This window comes from Galeopterus variegatus, unplaced genomic scaffold (assembly GCF_000696425.1).
Source record: "Galeopterus variegatus unplaced genomic scaffold, G_variegatus-3.0.2 Scaffold6568, whole genome shotgun sequence".
NCBI lineage: Eukaryota > Metazoa > Chordata > Mammalia > Dermoptera > Cynocephalidae > Galeopterus > Galeopterus variegatus.
This window is the reverse complement of record NW_007732679.1, coordinates 25,632-39,472: the sequence shown is the minus strand read 5'-3', so window position 1 is coordinate 39,472 and position 13,841 is coordinate 25,632. Positions and strand designations below refer to the sequence as shown.

General features: G+C 36.0%; 1 protein-coding gene across 1 annotated transcript in view; it reads right to left on the bottom strand.

The window, feature by feature from the left end:
• ABCA12 (ATP-binding cassette, sub-family A (ABC1), member 12) overlaps nt 1–13,841 on the bottom strand; it is a 108,116-nt gene that overhangs the window by 77,191 nt on the left and 17,084 nt on the right. The window contains exons 5-7 of the mRNA XM_008591024.1: nt 13,468–13,646; nt 7,129–7,241; nt 2,511–2,586 (exon numbers count right to left, since the gene is read on the bottom strand). Coding sequence (XP_008589246.1) covers nt 2,511–2,586; nt 7,129–7,241; nt 13,468–13,646 — 368 coding nt within the window. The remainder of the gene's footprint in view (nt 1–2,510; nt 2,587–7,128; nt 7,242–13,467; nt 13,647–13,841) is intronic.

Genomic DNA, 13,841 nt, shown 5'->3' with positions numbered 1-13,841 from the left:
GTATCACATCCCCTGCTCACCCCTGACTCCATCCCCATCACAGAATATCTAGTGTTTGTATTATGTACATCATAGACTTGAGTTAATAGCTGTTGAAAGGATAACTACATAAGTGAAAGATAGACGAAGCTGCAGAGATACTGGCCATTTATGTGAGAAGTGGCCAGTGAGGCGCATGTGGGTGGTCCCCTGCCTCAGTGAGGCAGTCCTCCCGTACCTCACCCTCAACCCCATCCTCCACCCTTCCCAACACTGCCCGTCCTTTTGTGTTCGCACTTCTCTCTACCATAGTTATTACAGCATAAAACCATTTCCACCCTAGTGCAGTGCTCAACAGCAAAATATTGGCCTAACCTTCCAGATGGACTGGGGCAAGAGTTTCCTGTGAAGCTTAAAATAGAGGACAGTTGGGCTAGAAGTGACCTTAAAATACCATCTAAGCCATTCTCTTAGTCTCATAAAGAACATTTGATTGCCAAGATTTTTGAGAATGGATTTAATATACTCCAAAAATTAAGATTCCGTATCTATGTGCCACTGTTTTAGTATAAACACCCAATTATTCCTTTAAACTATGTAATTGATGTATCTTTTATACGTGCTCCTGTCTACTTCCCAAGAGTGCTTACAATAAAAAGAAGCTTACAAATGTACGTGGGCATTCGCGTACACACACAAAACAATAAAAATAATGACCTTAGAACAACAATAATGAAGAAGGAAAAGAGCTATAAGGAAAAATATTTTTGAGCAGCTTTCTTTAGAAAATTCTGGTAAAAAAAAAAATACTTTTATTTTATGCCAGTACTGCCACTCTATGATCATTTTAAAGAGGAAATGGAAAAGAAGTCCAAAGATAAGAAATCCCTTAATTTCATCAATCACAACAAGAACCTTCTTAAAAGTATTGAATTTTTCCTAATAAACTGTCAGTGGCTGTCAGCAACTAACTACGTTTGCTGTGCAATTTGCAGGTCAGCAGCGCTGGCATTGTCAATGCTACGGATGCCTCAAGGCTCTGATAAAGATACCTGGCTTCAGCAATAAGCATCCAGTTGCCTCAATATAAAGATTTTTTTTTCTTAACTATTATTTTTGATGGCTATATAGGGAGTGTGCTTAAAAGACCCAACTATTTGGAAGATGGGAGCCTGGCTAGGGGGAAATTGCCCAAGAGCTCGGTTGTTCTGGGAGAAGCTCCTGGTTCAGCCACTTGGAGGAGATGGGAGATGGCAGCAGAAATAGCAGAGGTGGTTTATGGAAGGATTTAGTCTAGAATTCACTCGGAGTTGGAGAACTTATTAAATAAAAGAACATATATCAATGACCACATAGATACTATTTTAGAACAAGAAACAAATGGTAAAAATAAGCCCCCCTCTTTGTTTTTACTTGTACAAATTTCTATTAGCACAGAGATGCAGCCTTTGAGACTGAAGTCAAAGAATTTCAATAGTATAATCTATCAGGCTAAAGCAACCTTTACCTAAGAGGCCATCTTGTCTCTAAATTTGCCTTGAATTACAAGAATTTACCTCAATCAACGACTGCAGACCACTGCTTGCATTTCCTACCATAATTATTACAGTTGCTTCAGGGATCTGCTTATATTAATGGCTTTTAGACACCACAGTTGCTGCTGTCATTTCCACTGCCTATTCCTGGACCTTTATGTATCCCAATAAAAGCCCCAAATTAAATTACCTATGAACATTTTGTCTACTTGAATACTGCTGAAAGCAAACAAATTTTGCATTATGTCAATTGTACATAAGAAATATTTTGATTCCTTAAAATCCAAAAGAAATAGTAATGTAAAAATTGGATGCTGTTATGGTCTGAACATGATGTCCCCTCAAAATTCATGTGTTGAAATACTAACCCCCAAGATGATAGTATTAGGAGGTGGGGACTTCGGGGGCAGAGCCTTTATGGTTGGGATTAGTACTCTTATGAAAGAGACCCCAGAGAGCTAGCCTGCCTCTTCCACCATGTGAGGTTACAGCAAGAAGGCACCACCTATGAACCAGAAAGCAGGCCCTCATCAGATACCGAATTTGCTGGCACCTTGATTTTACCAGCCTCCTGGACTGTGAGAAATAAATTTGTATTGCCATTCAGTTTATGGTATTTTGTTACAGCAGCCCAAATAGACTAAGACAGATGCTTATGCATTTTTTATGGTGAAAGATCTTAAAAGAGTTGGAAACTGGACCTGCAGCTAGATGCTCTTCACAGGCATAAACAATCCAGACACGACACATTAAATCTAGTTATGCAATCTTAGAAATGAAAAAGAGATCCTCATGTAGTATTATCAAAAAACCATTGAGTAATATTAAAAATATGCTTCAACTTTAGTACACTTTGACTATGTCCATTTCTTTGTTCACTCAATAGCTGATTTTTTTATTCCATGGCTTTACACACTAGTAAAAGAATTATGTTTTTAAACTGTTTTGATTGCTTATTCAGTCAAGTTACCTACCAATTTAGAAACAAAGACTTACTGTGCAGCCAGACTGCTTGGGGACAATGTCTGTCCATCATCCTCACTCCACACATGCTTTGTATTGTTCGAGTCACCTAAAGTAATAATATTTATATTAGTGAATATTTAACATGTTTGTTTAAAGATTTTTTTCCTAGAAAAAAAAATCCTAGGTTAAACTAATGTGGACGAAATGCAGACAATCTGCAGAATTTTTCTCCAAAGCATTTTGCAAAAGACGTCTATTCTTTTTTTGTTGGAAACACTTAGGAGATTTATAGGAAATAGATGCCTACTAATAAAAATAATCCCAGTGGTCAAGCACATGCATTTCTAACAAATTCTTACTCTGTGCGTCAAACCACTACATTGTTTTATTCCAAGATCTCTATGCATAGATGACTCTTGAATACCATAATGAAGATTAGCTACCACGTGACTTGTAAATCAGATCAAGCCAATTTCAGTCTTGTGGGTCACTGGATTTTATTTTTTTTGCCTTAAGTTATCTAGAATGCAGCCTTGGGAAATACCTGCCATCACTAATCTATATGTTCTATCTTTTTAAAAGCAGCCACTGATCTCAATTGAATGTAGCCATGAATGTAAATTGTCTAATGTTAACCAAACTGTTCTGAGTAGTCTCAAATAACATGAAGGTGCAGAGTGCAGAAGGCAATCACTAAGCTGGGTCTAATGGAAATCATATGTGAAGCTCTAATTCAACGTCATGAGTTGCCACTAAAAGTTAAATAGGACACCTATTCAGCTTGCTGCATGCATAAGGTTGGATCATAAAAGAGTAAGTGTACAACAGCATTCACATGAAAAATTGAAAATGAAAATGTCTTAAATGGCCACTGCATAAATAAAAACATCATAAAGCCAATGCTTTAGGGAAACAGTATCACTTAATTCAATCTTCTCTTCAGTTGCTACTCACTCCATATAAAAAATCCAGTATGTTTCAATGCTGTCATTTCTAACATTGGCTTAATCACTTTCAATAGGATATTTTATTACCAGCTTCACTAGTTCTTCCTTTTTCCTCTAGTGAGAGTACCATAAAGCCTTCTGTAAAGGTCCTAGTACAAAACTAGGCAATCGTTCATGTTTTTCTGGTGCTGATTGTTTAATTAAATTAGCATGTGTGTAAAAAAGACTATCCCAGAATTAAAAACCACCTTGTCTACCTCCTTTATCAGCTGTGTTTAACTAGTGTTTGCACACCGTCTAGTAACTGGCAAAGTGATTTTTTCAGTTTTCCTGTTCATTAGAGTGGAGTTTCCCTGTGCTCTGGTCAAGGTGCCGCTGAACATTATTGCACTAACAATAGCAATGCATCAGCGAGTTAAAAGACCAAGAATGAAGATGCTCATAGAGTGGAGTTTCCCTGTGCTCTGGTCAAGGTGCCGCTGAACATTATTGCACTAACAATAGGAATGCATCAGCGAGTTAAAAGACCAAGAATGAAGATGCTCGGAATAAATAAACCTAATTAATAACAGTAATACTGATTACTTATTGGCATCTGTAGGAAGAATAAGGATATAAACTTGTTGAGATTTATGCTTTTGCAACGTAAAAGTATATAAAAACTGTTTACCAAAATCAAATCTTGCCAACTTGGAACTCATATGTGATGCTGGGCAAGTCAGTTGCCATTTGTATACTATGTGGTCATGAACTTTCTCTTTTTCATCAAGCTATTAAAATAAGTAACAAACAGAAAATCAACTTTATACTATCAATGATAGACTTGACCCTGAAGTTAAATAGGGACTTTCCCTCTGGCTGCTAAGGACTATAAACTATCTTGGAAGAAATACTAAACTAAACAGGATTTGATGAAGTGAAAAATGTTGCAGACCTTTAAAAAGTGAGATTTTTACTTTTTTTTATTTGTAGAATTAGGCATATTTAAAAATAGTACCCACAGACATAGAAATCTAGTGCACAGATAACCTCTTTTCATCTGTAAGGATTGCTGTCTATTTTAAAATGTAATTTATATAATTTACGAATTTGCAAAGGTAATCTCTGCTCCCAAAACTCAGCACAGTATTTATAAATGGAAATACTATATGGCTTAGTAACTGTGTGGCTGGGATCCTAGCTGAGGCAGAGCTGAGAATTATCCCTAAGACAGGAAGCTAGGAGACGAGACAACATCCTTCTCAAGTGTTTGTTAGCATCTCCATATTTTCATGGTTGCTGAAGAAGCTTCTGAAGAAACCCTGAAGTGTGTTCATAATTCAGGTTGGATCAGAGATGGACATGGGGTGGGAGAGGTGTATGGTTATCAGAGTGTGGAGAGGAAAGGGGATGGCTGCGGAGACATTTATCATGTGGGAAGGAGTGGGGCAGGACAAGCCAGCCCCATCAGTGGTACAGCTCTGAAGTGAAGCAGGTACTTGCACCTCCCAGTGAGCTACCCTGGAAGCAAGTGCATGTATGTCACACAGAGTAGACGTGAGTGAGGCCATCTGTAAAAGAGCTCAAGGAACCTGGTTTGGGGCATACATGAATCAAGGTTCTAATCTCCTTTTGGCCACTTGCTGGATATGTAACATAGGCAAAGTGCCCAGCTTCTTTGTGCCTCAGTTTCTATGTCTGTAAAATGGGTTAATAACTGTATCTCACAGAGTTATTTTGATGCTAAAAGGAATTTAAGAACACTGAGCAATGACATGATAAATACTACCTATTATTTTCCTTACTTGAAAGAGTGGTGTGAGACCTACAAAACTATCTTAACCCTGCCATAAATTGAAGAGGGCCCAAGCAACTGTGCTATGAGCTACCACCCCACTCCAGCTTAACTGGGTGTAAAACCAAGGGAGAAGGTATGTTCAACTTTAAAATACTGCTAAAACCCATGAAGACTAAGCATGTGGTGACCTGGGCAATATAGCGGGTATTTGTACTTGCGGCCAGAGACTCCCACACTATTGAACTTGAATCAATGGGTCAGCCTTCAATGGCAAGTTTGAGTTCCCTAAAGGATTTGCAGAAATACCTAGGAGGATTTTTCAAAGGCCATGAAATTTCTGTTCAAGCCTGTAGGGGCTTGGGGCTAATGACTTTTAGGAATTGACATTAATACAACTCTATTGTTATCCCTAGGCTGATGAAGTCATAAGTATATAAAATGTAAAAACAAACAAAAGTTAAGCACATCAAATTTTACAGATAAAAATGTATTTCCTCAATGTATTCCCTGTCATCTTGAACATCCAATGACATGTTTTAATGCTTGCCAAGGCTATTAGCATATTCACAGACATAGACATGGCCATTGTTGAATATTAAAAATTGAGTTATAATGTTCACCAGGAGAAGTGTTTTGCTGCCTGGTTAATTAGAAGTGCTGCTTACTTCTCTGGCTTCTAAGGCACTGATAAGCTTTTGTCCTTTGTAAAAAGAAAATTTTAGCAAAATTTATCACTTTACTTTGTATTAATTATAAGGTGTGAGCCTGAAGATGAAAAGAAAAACAATGGTAAGGAGGAACATGAAGTTCTCAAATCTTTAAAATGAAAGTATATGTTAAAAAAAAACAAAACAGGAAATTAGTGTTTGCTAGTGCATTGTTGAGGTTTCTGGCCTGGATTCTTTTTAAGAGTGAGACTTTTTTTCTAATGTTTTTCAAGACCATTAAATTTAACAATAGTCTTACAAGCTAATCATTAATTCTGTAATTGTAGATACAAAAATGCTCTAGACAAACAGAAAGCGGTATCCAAGAATATGGTGGACCTTCCAGTGAGAATGCTCCAAAGCCTTCACAAACCTGCTTTTCATAAGAAAACTGATATTTTAAGACTATGTAATGAACAATCAGCTTGTGATCTGATTGTTTCAGGATGTTTTCTTTATAATCTAAAGGTAAAAGTCTACCTACCTAAAAGCTGAAAAACTCAGTTAAAAAAGCATAATTCTAAATCCATTCAAGAGAGGTAAATGTTAACCTGACATTTCACTCAGGAAGTAGGGATTTATTACTTACGTTCCTGAACCTTTGTCTATATGTGCCTGTGTGTACATATCTGTGTGTTTTCATGTGAATGGTAGACAATGCTATTCTATATATGCGAAAGTGACTATCTGACTCACTAGTGACACGCTATACCTTAGCTTACTTGGGGTAGGGGGAGGCAGTGGATTTATATGGTTTATTCATGTTCTGATGTCTATCATGCATCTTCAAGGTAGCTGGTTGAGGGTTATGTTTTTACCAATGAAAGATTCCTCCTGGTGAAAACATCAAAGTTTGGAAATGATGGCAAAAATACTGCAATTCAGTTTAGGCTTTTCTTCCAAAAGTAACGGTAGAAATCTTTTTGTTGAGGCTTACTCCCTGATATTTATTGTCTGTACCAAGTATAAATATAGATTTATATGCTAAGAGAGATCATTTTCACCTAAATAAAAACCCTAGAAAGTCACAGCCTCTTTTCAACTATTTCTCCCTTTCTCCACACTTTGATTAACTAGAGATCCACACTTATCCATAGCATATGTCCCCACCTAAGAATAATATCATCTGTACATAATTACTTCAGTTGTGCTCAGCTTTATATTTCTAATGGGCTTCATGACACTGAATTTAATAGAGTAAGATGGAAATATAATACCTTGAGCTGGGGAGTCCAGAGTGTACAGCAGATGTTTAACAGACTTCTGAAGTGTTCTGAAACCTTCGTTAGTTGCAACACGTGGATAAACCTTCTGCAGGACCAGCAGTGCACTAGAGTCGAAAAACAATTAAATCAGATTGTGTTTCAAGGTTTGCAGACAGAAACAAAAGGTTATTCAAGGAGAAACTGGCTACAGTATAGAAAATTATTCTTATAACATAAAAGACAAGATGCTGTTTTTGTAATTTAATTGCTTATTTGTCTGTTCATGCGCAAAATCCCAACAAGATATTCTTGAATCAGGACAGAGCACTTTACGTTTCCAGGATTCTAAAGCCTCAGGACTCACAGGCCTTAAAAAGGAAGGGAGCAAAGTTCACATCAGTTTTTTCTATTAAGACTTAAAACCAAGTGATTAGGAAAAGCAACTTCCAATGAAAAGAAGTTTATTTTTTTAAAAAAAGTTTCTTTTAAAAAAAAAAATTCAAAAGAAAATCAAATATTAGAAATTATTTTCTTTAAATATCAAGCCCAGATAAAGGATCCAGTTTCAGGAACAATTATTATTTAAGCATTTGATAAATGTTTATTTTTTGCTAAACAGATGGTAATGTTTCGGGGGAAGAAAAATGGAGTTTGCCCTAACCAAAGACTGTATTCTATCCTCTAAGTGGCCCATGGGTGCTACTCCAAAGGTGGCTCAAAATTAATATCCGCACTGACCAGCACTGTCCTATGATATTTACATTACCACTAAGGAGGGCAGTTTACACTGGAGATAGACAACGAGCAAATTTGCTTATGCTTGAGTTCATTCTGTATTTCCAAAAAGCAGTTAGTTACCTAAGAAATCCCGTTTTATCCCCTTCTACTCATTTGTTCTTTTTTAGAGAAATGTCGCTATTGCGTAAGTGTGTCTGAATTTCACAAATACTGTGATTTATATCAATAATCAAGGCTGAGTCAAGTCTTTAATTAACTTGAGTAGTAACTAGAACAAAGGATTTTATTAACAATTTGCCATTTTGAAGTTACATGTAGTACAAATTAGCTAATATTTTTTCTCTATCAAGTATCTTAGTAAACTGAAAGCTTTCTCTAGCAATAGATAGAGTATGTGTGTATACTTTCATGGTATTTTATGATGTTTTGGGAATTTTAAAAATTTAGATTAAGATCATTTTAATTTTGGCCCCCTAGGTATGAATGAAAGCTGTTTAGAGGGCTAAATTTTGAGTGCCTTCCAGGTAGTTTCTAGTATAACGTAAGGATATACATATAGATATGTGTTTGTTTAAGTAAACACACTTAAATGTATGTATGCATATGTACATATTTTTGAATTTAATTCTCTAATAATTCCATGAAGTCAATTTTATTTGCACTGTTTTGCAGATGGGAAAACTAAAGTTCAAAAAAGTTAAATAACTTACACAAGGTTATCCAGTTACGAAAAAGGAGAGCTGAGGTGGGATCTGTCTAGTTTCAAAGTGTATGTTCTTTCTACTCTGTGCGTTGCCTCTGGCTCAGAAACTTTGCCCCAACATGGCAGGAAAGGAGGGCAGGACATTTCTGCACAGAGCCCACAGGCATCCTTTACTAATTAGCCCAGCTATGTTCCAAACATTTAGCCATAGAGGCATGGCTGTATTTTTTTCATCTCTGCTCTGTATACATGACAGTTGATCCCTCAGGCATTTTTATGTCTGCTCCAGAATCTCCTGGTTCTGACACCGGATTATTTCTGAACCCTGGCAACCATGGAGACCAGTTAAAGGGTCTCAGGTCATAGACCTTGGCCAGCCTTCTCCCAGCCTGGCTTTCTGCCTAACTCACCTGATCTATTGTCTCAAAGTCACCCCTTCAAAGACTGAACACTTGACAATCTCATTAAAACTGTCAGAATTATTGTTGTTAATATTATTAACAACACGTCAGTACACTTAATTCATCTTTTGCTAACAAAACGTAAGTTTAAAAGTAATGACACCTGGTCCACATCCTCCCTGAAGCCCTTTGCACCATCGATTAAGATATATATATTTTTAATATTCATAACCAATAAAAAAAATTAGATATATTTTTTTACTTCATAGACTTTTGTTCTGCTCTTCATCATATAAAAATGGAAATTATCCAAAACAAGTTGGCTTCTAAGGAAAGATAATTTTTATAAAAAGAGATTTTGTGATTCATATCTCAGCACAGCCTTCTTCTCGTAAAATGTGAAAATCATGTACATTCTTTCAAGCACTTCATGACTTTTTTTTTTTTTTTTTTTGTCCTTTTTGAGACTGGCCGCACTGCACTCAACCAGTGAGCGCTGTGAGTACACCAGTCATCCCTATATAGGATCCGAACCCGCAGCGGGAGCGCTGCTGCGCTCCCAGCGCCGCACTCTCCCGAGTGCGCCATGGGCTCGGCCCCAGATATGATTTTAAAATATTGTTTACAAAGGGGTCTTCAATAGAAATACAATGCAGGCCACATATTTAATTTTGAATTTTCTAGTAGTCACATTAAAAAAGATAAAAGAAAAAAATAAAATTAATTTTAATAATATATTTTAACCTAATACATTCAAAATATTATAATTTCAACATTTAATCAATATAAAAATTATCAATAAAACATTTTAAGTTTTTTATTGTACTAAGTCTCCAAAATTTAATGTATTTTACAGTTATGGGGCATCTCAATGAAGATGATAAATTTTCATTGAACCTACTTAACCTGTATTTAGATTTAATTAAATTTACAGGAGAAAAAGTAGATTCCCATGCCCAAGTTTTTCAAATATATAAAGACTTTCCAATAACTGAAACAAGTATGCATTTTTAAAACTTAAATTAATTAAAGTTAAATGAAGTTAAAAATTCAGTCCTCAGACACAATGGGACATTTCAAGCAATCAAAAACCACATTGACTAGGGACTATCATATTAGAGAGATCAAACACATAAATTGGAAATAATATACTGGACCACTAAAGAGTTGTACAGATTAGATAAAGGTCAAATGCAACTCTGTTGAAAAGAGAACCTACACAGTGGGAGAAAATATTTGCAAATCATATATCTGATAAAGGGTTGATTTCCAAAATATGTAATGAACTTCTACAACTCAATAGTAAAACAACTTAATAACCCCACTTAAAAATGGGCCAAGGACTTGAAGAGACATTTTTCCAAAGAATGTAAGTGACCAACAGATATATTAAAAATTATTTAGTATCACTAATCATTAGGGAAATGCAAATTGAAACCACAATGACATATCACCTCACAATTGTCAGGGTAAATATCATTGAATAAATGAAAGATAAGTGTTAACAGGATATGGGGAAATTGGAACCCTTGCACTCCATTGGCAGGAATACAAATGATGCAGCAGGTATGGAAAACAGTATGGAGTTTCCTCAAAAAATTAAAAATAAAACTACCATATGATCCAGCAACCCAGAAAGACAAATACTGCAAAATTCCACTTATGTGAGGTATCCAAAATAATCAAATTCATAAAATCAAAGAGTGGAATAGTGGTTCCCAGGGGCTGAGGGGAGAGGGACATAGGGAGTTACTAATCCATGAGCATAAAGTTTCAGTTAAGCAAGATGAATAAGTTCTAGAGATCTGTTATAAAACATTGTACCTATAGTTAACAATTAAAATTTTTAAGAGGGTAGATTTCACATCGAAGTCAAATGCCATTTGCTTTACAATAATTTAGAGCCATTTCTTTATAACATGTTTTCACTACTATGTAGGCAGTCTTACATTTATAATCATTACTTAACAAAATACACTATTGCATAATGCTAACATATGCAATATATTTTTTTAATTTTAAGGGAATTAAAATAGCCACAGTATAATGTCTTTCCTATGTAATTTACTCCACCAAAATAATCCCTAAAGTGTTTCTTGGATCTTTTTTATACTGAATATTATTTTGTGGAACTTTTTTATTTGTTTTTTTTGTTTTTTAATCAAATTTCATTGAGGTATAATTTACATGCAATTAGATGCACTTATTTCACGTGTGCAGTTGAGCTTTAACAAATATATACACTCAGGTAACCATCATGTCAATTAAGGTACAAAACATTTCAATCACTCCCCCCAAAATTTTCCTCATACTCCTGACAGTTGCCCCAGAATACACCGATTTGAATTATAACACTACAGATTAATTTTGTCAATTCTAGAACTTCCTATAAATGGAATAATACAATATCTACATATATAGTCTATATTATTTTTGTCTGGATTCTTTTGTCAGCATAATATTAATGAGATTTATCCATGATGTTGTGTGATGCAATAATCTGTTTATTGTTATTGTTGAGTAGAATTTCAATGTATGAATAAACCACAATTTGTTCCTTTATTCTGTTTATAGATATTTGTCCCCCTCCCCCAACTTTTAGATATTATGAATAAGTACACAATGGCATACAGACCATTGTGTAGGCTTATCTTTTCATTTTCTTGAGTAGATAACCAGAAGTAGAATGTGGCATCATTTGTATCTACTGTTTAACTTCATAAGAAGCTGCCACACTGTTTTTCAAATGGTTGTATTATTTTACAATGTGTGAGAGTTTCAGTTGTTCTGTGTTCTTGTCAACACTTGGAATTATCCATGTTTTAAATTTTCACCCATTCTAGTGAGTGTGAAGTGATATCTTGTCTGTGGTCTGAATATTATTTTGACTCTTTTCATTGCCATGTATTCAGATAATCTCCTTTTCCTTTAATTGATTCACCTGTTTGCTTTTTTTTTTTTTCCTTTTTGTCTTTTTTACTGACCGGTAACGGGATCGCAACCCTCGGTGTCGCGCCCGCACCGTGCTCAGCCAGTGAGCAGGAACTGGTCTCCACATGGGATCCGAACCCTCGGCGGGAGCGCCGCCACGCTCCCAAGCGGGGCACTCTCCAGTGCGCCACCGGGCCGGCCCCACCTGTTTGCTTTCTAAGACAAAATATAAGCAGGAGGAAAATGATCAAGTGTCACAATTCTGGGTGAGTGAAAATTTCCCTAAAAGCTACAATGAGGACCAATTAGAGAATCAAACTTTTTAATATCTTGCTCCTTCTGCACTTCAGTTATAGTGTGTCATTGTGGAAGGAGCACAGGACTCGGGTTCAAATTCCTTTAGTTCAGGTACTGGCTTTGCCACATCCGAGTTGTTGACTCCTGGGGAAGTCATTTGACTTCCATAAGGGTTTGTTTCTTCTTCTGTAAAATGCAGATCTGTTGTCTCAATCTCAAAGCACTGTTGTGAGAATTAAATGAGATTAATGTGCCAACACAGGGCCTTATCATAAGCTCTCAGAGGTGTTCAAAAGTGAGCACAATCTCTTAGGAAGATCTAGACTTTTAAAATAGAACACACCATGCTATTAAAGGATATTAGAGAGGAAGCCTGGGTTCTCGAGTTAGAAAACACATGTTCAAACCCTTTTAGATGCATGATCAGCAAACATTTAAATTTTTATAACCCTGCTACCTCATTTATAAAATAAATAATGTTTGTTTTAAGATTCTAAGTGATAATATATATAAACGGCCCAGAAAAGTGCCTGGAATGATGCTGGCACTTAATAATTTCATTGTTGATGCAGTAGTTGTTGTTTTCTTTTAATGCACATTTTCAAATTAGCTAGACAGGACAGTCAAAACCTAAGTACTGATCATTAAATTCCAAATACCAGCCATGCCCAGATTGCTTTTATGAGAAAAGCAGCTTTTAAAGGGGTTTCTCCTGCAAAAACCTTTGTGCTATATATGCCAAACAAAGCCAACCCAAAACTCAGGCTTAGAAAGGACATTTACAAGCTGGCTGCTCGTGAGGGAGCCAACACCCTTGAGGTGGCTTGGAGCAAAAAGCTCACAGGGGTTGTTTTATATTGGATAGTACCAAACAAAACCCACTGAGATATTTTATTCTTAGGCAGTTTAAATGCTAAATGCACAGAGCTCACGTTGCCCCTGAATGAGCCTGAGCCACTGTTGCACTCTATATTTGGTCCTGCTATACACCTCATTCTCAGAAACCTTGGGATGCCAAGTGACAACACAACTCTTAGGATTAGTGTTCCTCCTGCCTTCATTACGGGCACTTTGAGAACGCTGATGACCAACCACAGTGTGTTTTTCTTCTTAGCTTAACCAGTACACTCACCTTCATTGCTAAAATCTGCAAAAAGGTGCTGAAGAATTATTTGCTCTGTTCTTAAATGACCTACCTAATCGTAATCCTCACAGGTAACATTAAAAAAAAAGACTTCTTTGTGAACAATAATATTCCACTTAATTCTTACATTTTCCTACCTGTTTGCCTTTCGAAGAACATCAAATAGATTGCTGAGTGATGTGTCATTCTGAAACACATTTGGAAAACTCGAGAGAAGGTGCCACACAGCTGTCTGCTCTTGCACTTGTGAGAAGAAGGATAGCACTTTTACTATTTCCTGAAACACCATCTTCTGATTGTTGGGGTCACTTGATAGCTTAAAAAAAAAACCACAAACAGTAAAATGAGACTTTAACATTTGTAATCACATGGTTTACTGTCTTTGTAAGTATCAAAAAATCTAGATTTTTCACATAAGCAATACTTTCAGATCTTCACTCAGTTTGAAGCCATCTTTTACTTGGAAAAACTGCAACCATATCTAATGTCTTAATTACATCTTAAACATAAC